This window comes from Labeo rohita, chromosome 8 (assembly GCF_022985175.1).
Source record: "Labeo rohita strain BAU-BD-2019 chromosome 8, IGBB_LRoh.1.0, whole genome shotgun sequence".
NCBI lineage: Eukaryota > Metazoa > Chordata > Actinopteri > Cypriniformes > Cyprinidae > Labeo > Labeo rohita.
In genome coordinates, this window is record NC_066876.1 from 17,491,988 (window position 1) to 17,511,474 (window position 19,487).

A 19,487-nucleotide genomic window follows, 5' to 3' on the forward strand; every position below is an offset into this window, starting at 1 on the left:
AATTAGTTTGTTATTCCTCGTGTTATTTTATCGTTGCTGATGAAATTTTGCAGTTTTACGTTTCGTTTGTCAGTGTTTCTTGTTGCAAGATTGTTTCTCTTTGATCACGGTTTTAACAGCACGTATAATTTTAGAAACGTATTTTAATTTTTATTTTGACGTCTTGTCTATATCAGATGTACTGTACAAATTAATCCCACTAAAACGGAAAACTATGCATTTTTTAGACTTTGAATGCAATGAGTTTATTGTTGTTGTTGTTGTTATTATGCAAAGTGTAAATGAAGAAACATACTTTTAAATAAAAGAGCTTGTTGAGTAATACGACCCTTCACTGGGAAAAACAGAAGCTGCACCTGCAAGTAACTCTCGGCCGGTGATTGTCCTCTGAATTTACTGCTTTTATTGCGCGGCCATTTGACAGGGAGGCGTTTAAAACAACACCTATAATGACGCGCAACAAACACGCTGGCAAACGCACTGTAATGGTGCAAAGATAAATATGTTTATTTACAGAAGCACTTTCCGTCATGTATCTAGTAAATACTAGAAAAACAAATAAAAAGAATTTAAATGTCATTCATTGGTGAACCGAGATTTTCAAGTCGAGCTGCATTAGTGTGTATATTTACTATTAAATACGGTCCTATTATTCGCAGAGTCATATTAGGCATTACTGATTTTGTTAAGTAAGAGTTTTAGCCCTGCTGCGGTTTGTTTTCATTCAGTGGCTCGAAGAGCACGAGGCCACGATAAAGAACAGTAGGGGTCTCTCTCAACCCTTTTATTTTTCTCACCTTTTTTGCTGCTTCATCTTTTTTGGCTTCTCTTATACACCCACAGTCTGCTTTTTATTTTTAATAGCATACACATACAGATTTGTCCACTTTCACACTCACACATTTAAGTTTTCACTTTCCTTCCTGTCATAATTCATGACTGGCCTTGTCATCTCAGAATAACTTGTCTCACTGCTTTAAAATCATGCTCTGACTGAGTTTCTGTTTCAGTGCAAAGGAATGCAAGACCTTAAATCAGCCATATGGGCTTATGTGACCAAACTCACTAACCTGTGACCTCTCATCTTTGACCTCAGCTTATGTGCTCAAGCAATGTGGTCATCCTCATTTGGTCCAATAATTGCTCAGTTACAATATGCGTAACTATATAACTGTATATGCATGTATATGCAATATGCATAACTAAAGATGTTTTATGGACATGTATTTCAGCTGCATCTTGGTCAGAAACTGTCACATAACAACAGCTGAAAGCATAGGGTTCTTAAACTCAGGTTATGTCATTAGCAAGATAACAAGATTCATTTCACATAATTGTGTTTGTTTCTTTTAACTGTTAGGTTTGTAGCCGAGGGTCAGAGGTTCCGCTGAATTCTATGAGCTTCTGCTGGGGCTGAGCTCACGCAGAGATGCTTTGTTTATAGCCAGAAGCGGGTGTTGGGTAAATAAACATGAGGCAGATGTTAAGAATGATCTAAGAAAGAGAGAGTGGGACAGTGGCAAATGGTTTCCAGACCCTCTTTCTCTGTCTCATTTATTTTCTCTGTGATTCCATGGCCCGTAATATGTCACTTTGAGCAGCTTTCACAAACATGCCAGTGTCACTTAAACCCAGGACTTTCTGTCCCCTCAGCTGCACCAACAACCCCCTTCCAACATCTACGACACCTACGACATTTTCAAAACACCTGCATGCTGTTTTTACAAGCCTGGTGGGCAATAACCAATGCTGATCCAATTCCAATACAATTTCTTTGTATATTAGGCTAATTTATTTATTTACTTATTTTTTTAGGTTTAGCTGCATTAACTTATGTTAAATTTAATGTCTCATCAATTATTTGCTAGCTAGGTATTTATCATGCAATGACAGACTCAATGTTCTCATATGTGCTGGATGGGACGAGTGACGGTGAGGTAAGACTGCAGCTAAATACACAGATTTACAGGGCCAATAACATAATTTCAAAGAGAAATAGACAGACTTGTTTAGTAGGAAGGAGAGAGGGGCTCATACATTGAGGCTGTAGGGTTTATACATTTGAGTGAGAAGAGCAGGTGTGTCTGTCTGTGTGTGTGTGTGTGTGTGTGTGTGTGTGTATGGGAAGAGGGGGTAGACTATGCTATAAGAACTTTCCCTCTATAATGCAACCCACAATCTGTGGTATTGTGTTAAAGGAATATTTGCGGTTCAAGTTAAGCTCAATCAACAGCATTTGGTGTGTGATGTTGATTACCACAAAAATAAAACTTGTGTCGTTTTCTTTTTCAGATAAATAGCTAAAATAAATGGGGCCAATTTTTGGACTATTTAATAGCAGACATTTGTGGCTTAGAATTTCACAAAAGCACTTACATTAAAGGAATTTTTTTAAAAAAATGAAAATTTGCTGAAAATGGCAACCTGATCTCATGACGAAAACGTACCTGCGGGAACTTTTTCATGAGATGTGAAATATGTACCTGTAAGTACATATCACTGCAGTTTTTAACAGAAATGAACACTAGAGACAGTAAAACAGCGAGCACTTGTAACTGTTTTCGTACATAGTTATGATTACAGCTCCATCCCTTACAAAAAAAGAAGTTAATTCAAGTGTGCTATTAGTATACTTCTTTTAAATTAAAAACAGGAAAGTATACTTTCAGTCTACCTTTTATGTACTTCTCAGAAATGTGCTTTATATTCAGAAATATACTTAAAATGACATTTAAGTATACTTGACTTATACTTAGAAAAAGTCTAAATATACTATACTTATAGTAAATATACTATACAAATATACTATCAGGGCTATACTTGTGCTCTGAGAATCCGTGTTGTCATTTTTATACATGAGAGATGCTATTACACATCTTTCCAAAGCACAAGTGAAAAAGAAACCAAAACAGATGCTTCCACACTGTAAAAAATGCAAATACATATTGTCCATTTTACGAAACTGTCTCAAATACTAAAAAATGCTATTTCTTGAAACTATATAAAACCCTTGTCAGACCAACAAAATTACCCCAAATGCTGCCCCAACTTGTCAAACACAGTTGTCTGAACAAAGAATTTCATACTGTTGAAATTTTAAGGCTTTGTAAGTTCCCAGCATGCATTGCAGCATAAATAAATTATCCAGTTACTGTTATAGGATTATTGTTTTGCTGACTTCATTTAAACTTTTTTGTTGTTGTTTTGTCATTATTGTTAGTTATTTGTTGTACTGTGATGTAAAGACCTCATCTGTTTAATATTTGCTGATTGCCACCGTTCTTGAGGGTTGTGTATCTAGTTTTGAGGCCTAGATACTTTTCAACCACTTATATCCATTTCATGGATGTCTTCGTTTTGTAAAATGCTTTACAAACAAAGATGTCATTGTCTACATATTAGACTAATTAGACTGAATTAGACTGAACTACTAGTTTACTACTGTTATACTTAAAGTGGGCCAATTTAGTCCCAAGGAGTATTAAAATAGTACACTTAAAAGTATACTACTAGTACACTGATATTTGTATACTTACTACATAAAGTATACTTAGAAATATACTTGAACTTTACTGAAGTATACTTAATAAAATAAACTTAAAGTATACTTCTTTTTGGTAAGGGATGTTTGACTTTCCGAATGTAACAAGCTTGCTCGGGAGCTCAGCCGGCACAGAATTGGTCTTAGGATGTGGAATCCTTGAGTATAATCTCGTGAAAAACATGACTCACGTTGAAAGAGCTGAAAGATGAGAGATCGAAAAAACAAGCTTAAACGGCATGCTTGCGATTGCGTTTTTACATCACATTTACTTTTGTTCATACATACTGCTATTGGGTAGGTTTAGGTGTAGTGCAGATGGTATCCCTGGTGAAAAAAACAGCATATGCTGGTAGGTATGTTTTGATGCTGGGGTGCTGGTTAGGTATGTTTTGGTGCTGGTTTAAGCTGTCCTTAGCTGGTTTTTGCTGGTCCTTTGCTGGTTTTTTCACCAGGGATTTTACTTAAAAATGTCACAGAACATTAGAGTTATAGCGCCACTCAATGGACATTACAAGTCAGAACTGCAGTGAAATGTACAAAACCAACGTACCATATATACGCAAAATACGCAAGCTGTGTATAGGCCCCCTTGCTCTCAAAAGTGATTTATTTTTTATTTCATTTTTAAAGTGCGCCAGCGGTTATCAAAACATGAATGTTCATTTCTTTTAATGCGGTATGCTGTCCCTTTCTACGTAACAATCAGTCAAATCATGTAACGTGAATGTCGTACAGTCTCTTGCTCTTGACTAAAAAAAATGAGTTGAAAGCATACCGAAGTACACACACACACAGTTTTCCACCACTGTAAGTCCACCACTGTAAAAAATGCAAATGCATATTTTCCAGTTTACGAAACATTTTAAATCTCAAATACTAAAAAAAAAAAAAAATGCTCTTTTCTTGAAACGACATATAATCCCTTGTCAAAATTGCCCCAAATGTTGTCCCAAATAGTCAAACGCTTTTGTCTGAACGAAGAATTTCATATTGTTGAAATGTTAAGGCTTTGTGAGTTCCCAGCATGCACTGCAGCATGATTAAATTATACAGTTACTGTTATAGGATTATTGTTTTGGTGTTCGCTGACTTAATTTAAACTTTTTGTTGATGTTTTGTCTTTATTGTTAGTTATTTGCTGCACTGTGATGGAAAGAGCTCATCTTTTTAACATCCATGGTGAAAAAAAAAAACAGCATATGGTGGTAGGTTTTGATGTTGGTTTAAGCTGGTCCTTTGCTGGTTTATGCTGGTCCTTGACCAGCATCATGACCGCCATAAACCAGCAAAGGACCAGCTTAAACCAGCATCAAAACCTACCTAACCAGCATCCCAGCATCAAAACATACCTACCAGCATATGCTGTTTTTTCACCAGGGATTCGTTGATTGCAACCATTCTTGAGGTTTGTGTGTCTAGAGTATGTTCAACCACTTGTATATATTTGCTGGATATTTTAGTCTCGTAAGATGCTTTACAAACAAAGACAATGTTGTCTACATATTAGGCTACGTTATCCATTAAGGTTTCTATAACAATTCACAGTTTGTCATTTGTAAATAAACAAAAAATTGACACATAAAAAAAGAAATCACCTAAACAACAATAATTGTTGTTTCAGTTGATGTGACAAGACGTTTTCTGTTAGCAAAATAAGACAATCAGCATTACATGAACAAACAAATTTCACTGAGAAAAACTAAAAAAACTATTGTTGAGAGAACTCAAAAGTTATACTGCATCAAGTTGCCTTACTTTTTTAAGTTTTCTCAGCTATTTATTTTTTACAGTGCAGGATCGGCACTGTGTACATTCATTGTTTTTTTGAAAAAAACAAACACTCTTTTAGCACCACTCAGTGGACATTTCACATCGAAAAAGTCTCGAAACGTACATGCCCGTACGTATTTTGCATCTTGCGAAAAAATTTCCAGAGGTATGAAATCAGGTTGAAAATTTACTCACCCATGTCATCCAAGAGATGAGTTTGTTTCTTAATCAGAACAGATTTGGAGAAATTTAGCATTACATCACTTGTTCACCTTGAGCTGATAAAAACAATCAGTTCATGTCTTGTGAAGTGAAAAACTGTGTTTGTAGTAAACAGATCCATCATTAAGAGGATAGTTCACCAAAAATGAAAATTCTGTCATTTATTTCTCACCAACATGACGTTTCAAATCCGTAAGATCTTGGTTCATCTTCAGAACTCAAATTAAGATATTTTTGACGAAATCCGAGAGCTTTCTGAACTTGCATAGACAGCAAAGTAACTACCACATTCAAGGCCCAGAAGAGCAGTAAGGACATTGTTAAATAGTCCATGTGGCATCAATGGTTTAACTGAAATTTTATGAATATGAATAATTTTAGGAGCTGGCATTCTGATGTAGAACACAGATGCGCTGCGGAGACTGACTGACACGGAAAGAAGAAATTGTTGAATAAAGCTGTTATTTTTGTTTTCTTTACACACAAAAAGTATTCTCGTAGCTTCATAAAATTTCGGTCCAACCACTGATGTCACATGGACTATTTTAAGGATGTCCTTACTATGTCTCTAGGCCTTGAATATGTCAGTTGCATTGCTGTCTATGCAGGGTCAGAAAGATCTTGGATTTCATCAAAAATATCTTAATTTGTGTTCCGAAGATGAGATGTCACTATTTACTTCCATTGTAAGTGCCTCAGTGTAACCCCGAAGTTTGTATTTTTTAAAGAAGGAACAGCTCAGAATTTATTTTTGTGGTAATCAGCATTATTCCACAAATGCTGACAACTGAGTTCATCTGTAATATTCCCTTATAAGCTTCTGTCATTGAGAAATACACATTTGGACTCATTCTAAGCCATAAATACAGTTTATAGCATGCATATTGAGGATGGAGAGCGCATATGGGTGAATGGACGTTAGAATGAGTTTATCATTGTATATAATGTTGTGTTGTGGTGCAGTACATCAGCTTTATGACTATAGGGTCAGTGTCTAATAACTCATATTGTGGCCACATGTGATGGAGTTGTGTGTGAGAAAGAGAAAAGGAGGAAAACGTATTTTCAGGACAGCTAATTCTTCACAGCATTTGCAAGGCTAATGTACATCTATTCAGAGGGGATGAGAAGTCCATTATTCATTTGAATGTAACTCACAAATATGCCGAAATGGTTTGGTAAATTTTGTCCGTGTGAGTGTGCAAATATATATCATTATTTTGTCATCATGTACTCCCCCCCTGCACTGCAGCGTCAGCAGGGGATTCATACAACGCACAGAGCCACAGTGTGAAATCAGACGCTATTCAGGGAAATGTTGACTGACCCCTGCAGGTAAGGGTCAATGGTAGGATCCTGCCAAAAGCTGTACAGGAAAAGGAAGTCTATTCATGTCCTATTGCTCCATAACTCTTGGACTCTGACATACAAAACAAGACCATACAGCAGGAGCACTAACACACACACTTAACAGACACTTCAAAACAGAGAACAGGGAGTCTACTGGTCTTCTGATGTCTGATGATACGGTGTTCAAACACACAATCAAATCTGTGAATGGGAAATGTATATTTTCTTTTACACTGTACAAACTGCATTTCTATTACAGTCCTTGTAAAGCAATATTAAATATATGCTCTGAGTTTGTCGCACCACAGAAAAATAATTAAAAAACACCAAGTAAATAAAATAAATGATCAAAATCATTTTTTTTAAAAAAAAGGGAATTCTCTGCTCTCAAGCGCTGAGGGTGTGTCTGCTGTCAGTGCTGAAACCACACCCACTCACTGAAAAGCTGCCGCCACTCTCAACTGTCAAATAAAATTAAAATTAAATTAAAATTAGACCGAGCTGTTTTGTAAATGAACGCAACCAGGTAATATGCATTTATGTGATGAAGGCACAGCTACCTAGCAAACTAGGGCATATTAACTACACTGTAAAAAAAAAAAAAAAACTTCTTTCAGAAAGTTGTTTCAACTTAATATAATTTGTTAGCCCGCTGCCTTAAACTTTTTAGTTTAGTCCACTTGAAATTTTAAGTTAATTTAAGTGACAAGTGGAATATTTTAGTTGACTAAACTAAAAAAAATTTAAGTCAGCGGGGTAACAAATTATTTTAAGTTGAAACCATTTTTTTAACAGTGTAACTCGTGATTGAGAGAGAGCGAACAACTGATCCTAATGCGCTCTAGTTATTATAGAGTGTTTTCACAATACGTCATCAATTGGCTATACTGGTGGCAATGAATGTAAACAATTCCACTGAACTGAACGGAACTTGTAAATTTGGCTGATTATTGCTGCTGAAAATGGTCAATTATTGTAATGTTTTGGGCTGTACTAATCAGTCGGACCGAGTACGGCTGTCAAACGATTAATTGTGATTAATCGTAAACAAAAGTTTGCCTACAACTACAGAATTATGTATATATAAATACAAACACATTCATGTATATATTTAAGAAATATTTACAAGTATATGTAATATTATATAAAACTATATATAATTATATTTAGCTTATATATATATATATATATAAATAAATATTTTATACATAACATTACTCTTAAATATATACATTAATTTGTGTGTATTTATATATACATAATAATTACACACAGTACACACACTGATATTAGGCAAACTCAAACTTTTATTTTTTATGCGATTATTTGTGATTAATCGTTTGACAGCCCTAAACATGTAGGGTACTATAGACTGCCAACAGTTATAACAAATCAAGGAGAGGAGTGTAAAAGACTATGTCTGACGAAGAAAAGGCGTTTGTGGTTGGCCAAACTGAACCAGGATTTCCAGAGCAAGAATCTTGACAACATTTGTGTTTGTTCTTGTCATTTGCTGTCAGGTAGGTGAAATATTAGGCTAATATCTCATTTAATACTGCTCGTATGTATCTTTACCACCCAATAGTTTGTCAAAATATTGCGCTGTTTCCTGCCTACTAAGTCCTTCTCTATGATTTAGCAGCTTCCACAAGTTTTTTTCCATGGTTTAGACAGCATAAATTAGCAGAATTGCATTAAGCAGTGCATTAACCGTGCAATCCATTCCGTTGTTTACATCCGAGTATCACCAATATGGCCGCGCATCTGGGTAACTGACCAAAATGTAACGTAAGTGTAAATCCTCTAAGCAATGTTAAGGCTCCAGTGCATATTTGAGACATGATTTCAGGCCGCCCAAAAAAATCCAAAACACAAAAATGGCGAAAACGGTTTAACGGTCTAACTTCCCAATTCAGTACTAGTTCACAGTGTTTGTAACGTGTTTTTAGCAGTACATTTCTAACATTTATAATTAGTTTAAAAACAATTCTCTAAATAGCCTTTACAAAGACTTTTAAATCCAGCTAGTTCTGGAAAACGAAAGGCAAGCTCAACTGCACCGAACTCTGAAATATAAGGTTGGCCAAGTTTTCACCAGTTTTGTCAATTAGAAATTAACTACAGATGTGAATGGTTTTACTGTCATATGCTATTGTATATAAATTGTTTAAATAATGTTTCTGAGTAATTTGATACATTCAGTTCAATAGGAAATTTACATCAGAACAGGCTACTGAATGATTAATTCTGCTCATATTTCATGATTTCGGTCCTTTGTGTAAAAACAAAAAAATAAACAGGGCCAAAAGGGTTGAGGTAAGGATATGAAAAATTAACAGAAAAAAATATTTTGAGGTATGAAAAGTATACCTAGATTGTGATTCAATAATGGACGTTAAATGACTAAACTGGTATCATGAAATTCTTAATCATCATGCTCTCACCAGTATTAGGGTTAACAATTATTCTAGTTTCTAAATTAATGTTACTGAACTTATTGTCTAATTGTGAACGAGTCATCCATGTATGCATTTCATTTTTTATTTTTTTGTCTGACCTTGTAATTTTTATTAAAAATGTCATCTAGACTTTCGTCTAGACATCTAAAATGTTGTCTAGACTTTCTTACAATCAGCTGCAAGTTCACAAACAGATCTGCCTCTATCCAAAAAAACAATGAATTAAATTTAAACTTGTAAATTATTAGATAAATATGATTATCAAAGTTTGTTACAAGCCAATATGGAGAATAGCATTACCAGCCACATATATAAATTGTACGTTGTGCATAAATATAACAATTTTGGTAACACTTTACAAGAAGGTTCATAACTTAATATTAGTTAACTACATTAGTTAATATAAACTACGAATAAACAATACTTCTACAGCATTTATCAATCTAAATTACTGTTAATTCCTGCATTATTATTAAAATCACATTGTGTTTGTTAACATTAGTTAATGCACTGTGAACTAACACGAACAAACAATGAACAACTGTATTTTTATTAACAGTAACAAATATTAATAGTGTAATAAAAGTATTGTTAATTGTTTGTTCATGTTAGTTTATACATTAACAAATGTTAACAAATGAAACCTTATTATAAAGTGTTACCACAATTTCTACAAAGTATCATTTATAATCTCAAGAAGAGGAAGGGAAATCTGCATCCAGGTCAAAGGTTAAAGGTCTGATCCTCAGACAGACTGGATTTGTCTAAGAGAGATGATTTCTCATGCCTGTCAAAAGCTACGTAGTAGAATTACACCAGTACAATGACAGGTGCTTGTGAGGCTGAAATATTCATGAGACGTTCAAAGTGTTGCCTCAAGTACCTGGATCCGTTTCGTCTCCCACCATCTGTCATTCTTTGTCTCTCTCCTCCTAGTTAAGAAGAAAAATTTGGGGGATGTTGGAGACAATCTTACAGCTTCCTTCATTTCCCCAAAAAGCAGCAGGTGCAGCCCACACTTCCCAAATTGGGTGTGTGTCTGTCTCTCTTTCTTTGTGTCTCCTCAATCAGGCGTTTTGCGTGTCAGGAGACTTCTAAGGATACATTTTTTCCAGACCGTGTGGAAGCCACAGGAAGTCTTCTCACACGCGACCATTCTTTTGCCAGAAATTTACAGTCGGGCAGGTTTGTTCCGCCGAGGCCCGGGGCCCCCTCTTCACTTCCTGAGGGGCCCCAAAGGGAGGCCAAGATCAGGGCCGGCACCCCAGGGACTCGTATATCGCCAATGGAGAAACTCTGTTATCTTCCAGCAGAGATCTACGAGGTAGTAATCACCAATCACAGGCCTGTACCTTCCTCCACGATCAAAGGACGCGGCTGTAAAGACATGATTCCTGCAATCAGCAGCTGCTGGTGTCCAGCTAAACTCTGTTGCTATAAAGATCCCAAGGTAAGACCACATCTCTTAAAGAGACAGTTCACCCAAAATTCAAAACTTGGTTATTCTGTCTCTTTCTAAACCTGTATGACTTTATTTCTTTTGTGGAATGCAAAACATACTTTGAAGAATATTTTAACTGTGTTTGGCCATACAATGCAACAAGCTTTTGTACGTTTATTTATGAGAGTGCATGAGTGCACTTTAAAACTTTGAAGTTTGGATGGGATTTTATTTGTCTAATAAAGTCATACTGTTGCAAAGTTCAGAAATACAAATCCAAAGGACTTTTTTTATTGTATTATTATTGGCTGAGCCACCTGCAATCTTCACAGTCAGAGAATCTGAGTTTCAAAAGCTTCGGTCATCGTTCTCGTAGAATCTGAGAGGCCTTTTGCTATGGATATTAGGCCAAGGTCAAAGGTCAAAGGGAAGTGAACTGCCACTACATGAAGAAATCCGAGGTGCACGTCTTCTGATCTCCTCTAGACAACAGCTGAGAGCAGAAATGACTGTGAGAGCAGTTTCATGTCAGATTCAGTGGGTCCACTACATTTCCTCTACATCAGTTTGACTGTGAGCCTTGATCCATCTATATATAGCAATGTAATAAAACTGAGCTGCTGTATTCATTCTTTTTCTTCACTCCAGCCTGCAGAGGAGAAGAACGCTGGCCAGTTCTCATGACACATGACCCCCAACATGTCCTGCCATTATGGATGAGCTTCAGAGAATGTCCTACAATTCTCATGCCCCTCCACTGGCACATAAAAATAATAATTTATGAAAAACGCTGTGAATTTAGCATATCTAAAAACACACAAAGCACACAGTTTGCAGTGATAATTCAAATGTGATGATTAAAATGTGCAGCTTTTAATATCCAAAGCAGATCTAGACACAACAGAAGTAACATTTTTAGGAATTTGGCCGTACCCATCCACTCGAGAGACCGGCACAGACCAGCACACGCTTGTGGTCAACTTGTGAATGCTCATGTTGTGGTTTGGCTTAGACATTTAAAAGAGACATAATGAAAAAAATCATTAAAGGTCTGATAAGCCTGAGCATAAAAAAAAAAAAAAATCATCCAAAATAAATAAACTATTTTTACCATTACACAATTTATTTACTTTCATTTTAACAAATCAAATGCACTTATAAACCAGAACAAAATATAACCTTTCAAACGTTTTTTCCCTAATGAAATCATAGAAATTAATTAGCATTTCCGGTTGGCCTACAAATACCGTTGGAAAAAAACTCAAAGTGATCCCAAAGGGAACTACATCCATGAGTTCATGAGCTGATGAAAAGCTAAAAAAAACTAATTAAAAAAAAAGTTTAAATTAAAATAACTAATTTCAAAAGAATAATAAAAATTCTAATAATATATATAATTTTTATAATATTTATTTATCTACATGTCATATTAACCAATAATTCAATATCAACTTAGTATCTAATTTTGTACTTAATGTTTTGGGTCAATCTAAAGGGTATCGGCTGACAAAAACGTTTAGGAAGCCCTTTGTAAATCAATCAGTGTTGTAATGCTGCTATCTAGTGGTCAGACTAAGAATGACAGATGAAGAGAGATCTGTTAAGTCATCGTGACTTGAATCACACAGTGACCAAGGAAAAATAGAAAAATAATGTTGAGCAAAAGGAATATAATTATATAAGTTTACAGTTGTTTTGGATGATTCAAAGCTCTGATTCATAAGAATGAAACACCTTTGCAGATACAACCTTAGAACAAAAACTGACTCGAAATGAGTCATGATTTCTGCTCTCAGTTTAGAAACGTGAATATTTCCTTAACATCAAAGAGCCATTTAAAAATGAAAAGTCTACGTTCTTTATCAGTGTCGTAAGAAATACAGTCATACAGGATAAATGTGCTTAACATCATCTAGATGTCTGTCACAGTGCAGGTTTACCGCATCAGTCCGTCTCTTATGTGCGTTGGATCAAAGTAGATTCGGCGTAGATGCTCCCAAATAGGTGCGCAAGTCCGAAATGTTAGATTTGATTATCTTGGCTGGTATGGATTTCATCTTTAATCTCTGATAGGCAGCAAATCGATGACATCCTCCAAAAGAGTAGTAATAATTGCCCCCTTTTTCTCCAGTGATCCAAAGCACGTCTATGGGAGGCACAAGGGAGATATCTGCGCCCTCCTGGAAAACAACAACAAATGATTTGGGGTGAAATCAGATATGCTGTCACACTGAATAAGTACATTCAAACGTTAAATGTAGTTAGTAGTCTGAATTAATTGTCACCTGTATGCTGGTCATGAGGCTTTGGACCTTCTGCTCGTCTAGAACAGGTGGAATGGGTCGTATGATCACATCCATTGGAATGTTATGAACGTCCTGGATATTGTCTGAATGAATGGAGCGGTTTTCACTGCCTAAACTGCCCATTTTTCGCGTTAAAACTCCGAGTGGATTCAATCTTGCGGCGCCGATGAGCTTTGGAAAAGCACCGCTCAGAGTTTGAAACATCACTATGAGTATCACTACAGTAGGGAAGTACTATCTCTGCGCATGCGCGAGTAATCCTGCCTTCTTTTCCTCTTCCCGTCCGTATTATTATAAACCAAAATAATAGTCGGTGTATCATAATTAAATATATTAAATATTAATATAAAATATTATTATTTTTTATTGTGATTGTTGTTGTTGTTAAATCCTGTACAACATTATTACAGACAGGCTGTCAATCATTTGCCCTTTCTGCAGGTTACATGATTACGCCAGCAGGTGGCGACAAGTGACTGTCTTTATGAGTCATCACATTATTCAGCCGATTCAATCACGTAATGTAACGAAACGTGTCTGAATGAGCCATTTAATACATTTAGCCATGTAAACTAGCTCTTTCTAAATTCATGGACATTGACAATACTTGCAGTTTCTGTAATACACACAAGGAAGACTTTAGGAAGACTAAGTGATTTGTCTCTTAGATTTTGGTCTGATATTAGTGCCTTTCTATTTTTGTAAAAATGTTAATTATATGCTTTCTTTAGAAGATGTTATTTGTATTTATTCACACAAAAGTAAAATGATTATGAGCATGTTGTTAACTTACATTTTGCAAGGTAAATAGTATATTCATAAACAGAAATTTGCGAAATGCATACCAAAGTGTAATCTGTTTTTAATCAGAAAAGGAAATTTGGAAAAAGTCTCTAATGCAAATTAATATAAAAAAGAATGACATATTTTTTGATTCCATGGAGAATTTCTTTTCTGGTATATAGCTCCCCAGATGCAACCTTTGAATATGTCCTAAGGAAAAAGGAAGAATTTTTTATATTAAAGGAAGAATATTTTATGTTTTTTTTTTTTTTCTATGTGGTTTATTTGTTTATTTTTTTCTGTTTGCTTTTCTCCTTTTAAACACTGTTCTACAGTATAAGATTATTTTATATTTATTTGATTAGATTTTGTGTATCTGGATTTACGTTAACATTTTGTAATGCTCAATCATTCTTCTTTAATAAAAAACCGCAATCATAAAACAACCAAAACTAATAATAATAATAATTTAATAATTTTAGCTTATAAATCTATTACTTCTCATAGCCAAATATCATATCCGAAAGTGTAAATTCTCTAATAATAAGCCACATTTTAAGCTTTTTTTTAGAGAGTTGCGACAATATTTTGAAAGCTTGCTAACTTATGCCTTTTTCAGGATTCCCCTATAAATTAATTAATTAAATTATTTATTTGCTTACTTAATTTTGTATTATTTTTCGTGTTGATTATTTATTATCCTTGTATATATTGCTTTATTTAGGTTATAACTGTGTTTTTTCCCCCTGGCTTTGTATGTTCTTTGTTATATTTCTTGGTGTTTGATTATATTGTATTTATATTTGTTATTTCACTGGTTAATTCATTTAAAAAACTTTATTTTAGCATTATTTTACGAAAAAAAAAACATTAAATCTGTCAAGAAACAGGCGACGGTCTTTATGAGTCACTGAATCGTTCACTCAAACGGTTCATTCAAAACTGATTCAATTTACTGATTCAAACCCGTAAAAACAAACGACGGTGTGATTCAACGGTCGGCTAGTCTTTCTCGATTGAATTTTTTTTTTTTTTTTTTTTTGCTTTGGTACAGCTGAAATAGACAAACTACCAGCGAATATTGTGTCTGAAATGTAAGTTGCATAATATTAACTTCTTGTTTGTTGAAGTTGTATAAAATCAATATCGCAATTTAATATCAACACGTTTGTGATTAACGTTACCTCAGCACTCTTGCTCGTGTGGTATTGATAAAATATGATATACAGTTAAAACTAAATGATAGAGAATGAGCTCTCTGTCCTTAAACAAACACAAACAACTCTTTTATTTTTAGACAGAGATGGTAAACTTATTTTTAGTTATGACAAAATGTTAATTGCTGCATACAAACGGCACAATGCATATTGGGTATAATAAATATTAGTACTTTAGCATGTGGGTTTTTTTTCTGACCGTTTTTTAATAACATAATGCAAAATCTGTATTTCTTTCTTTGTTATCTGCAATGTAACGATATTTAAAGTAAAATAGGAGATCATTTACAAAAAATGTCATACTCCTCACCTACTGTCTGATGTCTGAATCCTTGTTCTGCTATTTCTGATTTTATTTAGAAGCTGGCCAAAAAAGTCTTCCCAGAAATGATCAATCTTTTATGTGTAAAAGCTGGCCTGACAACATAAGCATTGCCATACGCCAAGAAAATCTACAACAAATTTATCTCTGCTGTACGCTGGACATTTGGCATGATGTGGAATGAGATCTGTCTACAGTAGGTGAGATTTTTTGGAGCTCGGCTTACTCCGTCTCTCACTGTGGATCATTAATGGAAAAGAAAATGAACATTTGGATCTCTAAATGCTGTGAACTGATTCTTCTGACAGGAGCAGAAGGGACGTTTGGACCTACTGCCAGCAGGCTGTAACAGACAGATGGGTTTTCACACAAACAACAGAAAACATCAAGAGCAGTCAGGCTGGCACACACAGAAGAAGAATCGGCAAAGGGGAGAAAGTCTGGATAATGAGGCACTGCTAGCAGGAGATGATAATTCACTTTGTCCTGTAAGAAGACAAACCGTCCACTCCGTTTAGAGTTCAGCTCCATAGTTTCGAAGCCATATGGTGGGTTCACTTATAAAATTTAGTGAAGTTATCTTATCTTAATTGTCCCACTGTCAGGTTTTGAAAATGTGTAGTGGTTTAAAAGAAATAATTAAATTGTTTAAAAAAAAATAAAATCACAGTAAAACAGAAGTAGGGACAGATCTTTTCTTCTGTATTGCAGATAAATTAGATAATTAAAAAAGAAAAATACTTGTAGGGCAGAGACTTGGTTTTATTACTCATTTACTGCTCGGATGTAGGCAGATCTGACTGTGTGCTTGCGTTAAATTGTTAGAGTTTAAATGGAATAAATAATCAAGCTATAATAATTACATTTCTATGACTAAAAATAATGAAGTCAAGAAATGAAACCTGAATCAAATAATTGTTCACAGACAAATAAAATGCGTTTGGAAAATAGATTTATTTTATGCCAATTTTATTATGATATCACAAATAAATCTCATTGGCTCTATTTTTTTTTTTATTTACAAGAACCTTCAGTAGAGACTTATAATGTTACTCTCAATTGTAGGATATTCCATGAAACTGTGATCTGACTGCAGTGAAATATAATAACCAGAAGATGGCGGGCAAACGTCAGAATCCTGTTGCTATCAAGGCATCAGAACCACACATCAATGAAGTTTAGCAAGCAAAGGACAATACCAAGTAAGTACTGATATTAAGATACGCAGTACAAATGTAATGCTCTCATACACTACATTTATATGCCACATAAGCAGAAAATGATGGCATTACTATAAAACTGTCCAAAAAACGAACAGGTAGCAATGAGAACACAAAGAGTATATTTGTTGTAGTTTCCATCCATTCTCCGCTATATGATGACCTTTGCTTCTGAGAACCTCAGAAAAGCAAAAAGGGTACAGGAAAGATGCTTTTTGGCAACAGACTGGTGTAGTTACATTATCTCACCACCAGGGACCAGGACTATTCAAACCCTAACCTTTTGATGGAGCACTTTACTAATGAGTTGTTTCAAGTAAGTGTTTAGAGGCCTCTGGGAGCAGGATTGAGAAACACTGAGCAGTATCATTGTGTTAGTCAATTTCCACATGTACAAGTGAGGCACAGTCAAGGGAGGATTAGGTGCTCTTATCTCTTAAAGGGTAATCAGTAACTACTGTAGCTTACTAAATCCATCCATGGCCAGAGCACATGCATACAAACATTTGTATATACTGTTGAAACCACATCGATTTCATCATAAGAGTGCACTCAGACACTGGGATTCTCTTTTGACATTGTTCTTGTTTTTTGTGTTAGAATCAGTGATAGCAAATTAAACCTTGGCGTCATGTGCCGGTAAAGGGTAAAGCTCAGTAGGATGTGTTGTCAGGGCTCGTCTCTGAGAGTGGTTTAGGGTTGCATGTTCAATATTGCAGATGATGGTGTTTAATAATTGATTTTTATGAAATCTAATGGTAGCATCACCACACTGAGACTTCAGTTACACTGACCGCTTTATTTACAGTGATATTCACTGCTAAACCTGGAGCAATGTTATATTCTTTCATAAGGAAAGTATGTTCATATACACTAACCTCCAAAAGTTTGGAAACGCCCTAGAAAAGTGGGGTTTTGGACAATTTCGGCATGAATCCTTTTTAATTTGTGATAATTTGCACTGATAAGGGAAAACACAAACTACGAAAACATATTTTGTTACATACACAGTTTATACATAGAAAAAACTTACATTTTCGATTAATCAAAATATCCAGCATTAGCAGCTATTACAGCTCTGCGTAATAGAAATTCATTGTATTCTAAACTTAATTGGCAATCAGTTGTTGAAGCCATTAAGGTGTGCTGACCCAAAAATCTTTTAAAAACCTGGGCCAAGTTTAAACCAGGCATCACAGCTGGCAAAGGGGCATGTCTGACTTTGACATGTATATATTGCCATTATTATGTAATCAAAGTGCAAATTATTATTGCTGGTCTTCAATGATAATGTCAAGTTACGTTAATGTATTTGCACCAAAAAAATGATAAGGATTTATGCTGATATCGTCCCAAAACCACACTTTGCCAGGGGTGTTTTCAAACTTTTGGAGGGCAGTGTATACAAAATATAGGCCTCTGAGTGTATTGTATAGTAAATGCATGACGTAATGAGTGAAATAATTATTTTGTAGATTTTACGTAACGTTACACTTTAAATTAGCGCTGTCAAAATTACCGCGTTATCGCAGGTGATTTCTTTTTCAAGTTTAACGGCATTAAAAATACTTGAAACAGTTCAAACAAAATTCCCCTGTAAATCACTTTAAGGAGTCAAATATCACCACATAATGGAAAGGCAAATTTTTTATCAGATTTTTGGATTGTTGATTAGAAGGTGCTCCTAAAAGGAAAAGTAAGCGGAGAGCCCTGCATGTTATAAAACGAATATGGTTTTGTTACGCCAATAAAATGCCTGTGCCAACTCTGCATAAGAAATACAGTCATAAAAATTATACAAATGTTATCACTACTTGTCTGAGCAGCAATTTATATGTTAATGTGAAGTTAAATGTTTACTAAATGTGATCGTGGATGAATCATTTTGTACTAACCAACAACTGTAACAGTTGCAACCAAGTATTTGAGGTTGTCCGGGACCAAATTGGTCAAAAAAACAAACTGATCACCCACTATTCTGACTGTTCTTTTCTCCATCAGTGTTTATGGAAGTCATGGCTCTGCCTGTACATGAAAGTAGTAAACCATGAGCCAAACTTATCCCGTATTTACATTTTTAGGAACACTGGTAAATGAATATAGCAGTGCTATGCATTAAATCAATAAGTGAGGCAGAAACAGAAGCCGAGCTAAAACACTGTAGGACAGTGAAGGACATAACGGTCAACTCATGTTTCCGGTTTCTTGGACATCAGTCTCTCTCCCTCAGCATCAGTAATCAGTCTCATTCAGCTCTGAGTGCTGCATCTTGGTAAGGCCAGAGTGTAACATAAAATCAATGTTTCATTAACATTTAATGACTTGGACTGGCTTAACAGCACCAGGACAGATGCATGTGCGTCAGGTTTCAGAGTGATTTTAGCTGCTGACTTGATTACAGTTTAGATGAGAGTTACAGCACTGACACTTGTAGGGAAGGCTGATCCCAGATCAGCACTATTGCTGAAATGGGTAGGCGTTGTCAGCGAGAAACACAGGAAGAAGTCGTTCATTAATTCTGATTTGTGACACTAGTCTTGTGTTTGTGATCAGAATTGATATCTGCACAACAGTAAGAAGCTATACTGCAAGTCGGAACCTATCTTTCTACTAATGCAGGAGGTTTAAACTAGGGTCAGGGGTCCATGAGTGGGATCTAAAAGCTTTAAAAGCATCTAAAAGCACTTTCAATGTACGTTTCATATTTTACGTTTGAGAGAAATGGAAGTAAAACATTTAGTCAATAAAAAAGAGGCAACAGACTGCTTGTGCTATTGATTTTATTGTTCATAAACATCACTATTGGCTTTACCCTTCATAACAGGCAAAATGTAATATCAGAAGTGGAAAAAT

General features: G+C 35.1%; 1 protein-coding gene across 1 annotated transcript; it reads right to left on the bottom strand.

Annotated features, from left to right (window-relative positions):
- Positions 1-11,626: 11,626 nt before the first annotated feature.
- Positions 11,627-13,343, bottom strand: srxn1 (sulfiredoxin 1 homolog (S. cerevisiae)). Its single transcript, XM_051117391.1, has 2 exons — positions 13,072-13,343; positions 11,627-12,966 (listed from the first exon to the last, which is right to left on the bottom strand). Exons 1-2 carry the CDS (start codon positions 13,294-13,296, stop codon positions 12,757-12,759), a joined length of 435 nt encoding a protein of 144 aa, XP_050973348.1. The 5' UTR covers positions 13,297-13,343; the 3' UTR covers positions 11,627-12,756.
- Between the last annotated feature and the right edge of the window lie 6,144 nt (positions 13,344-19,487).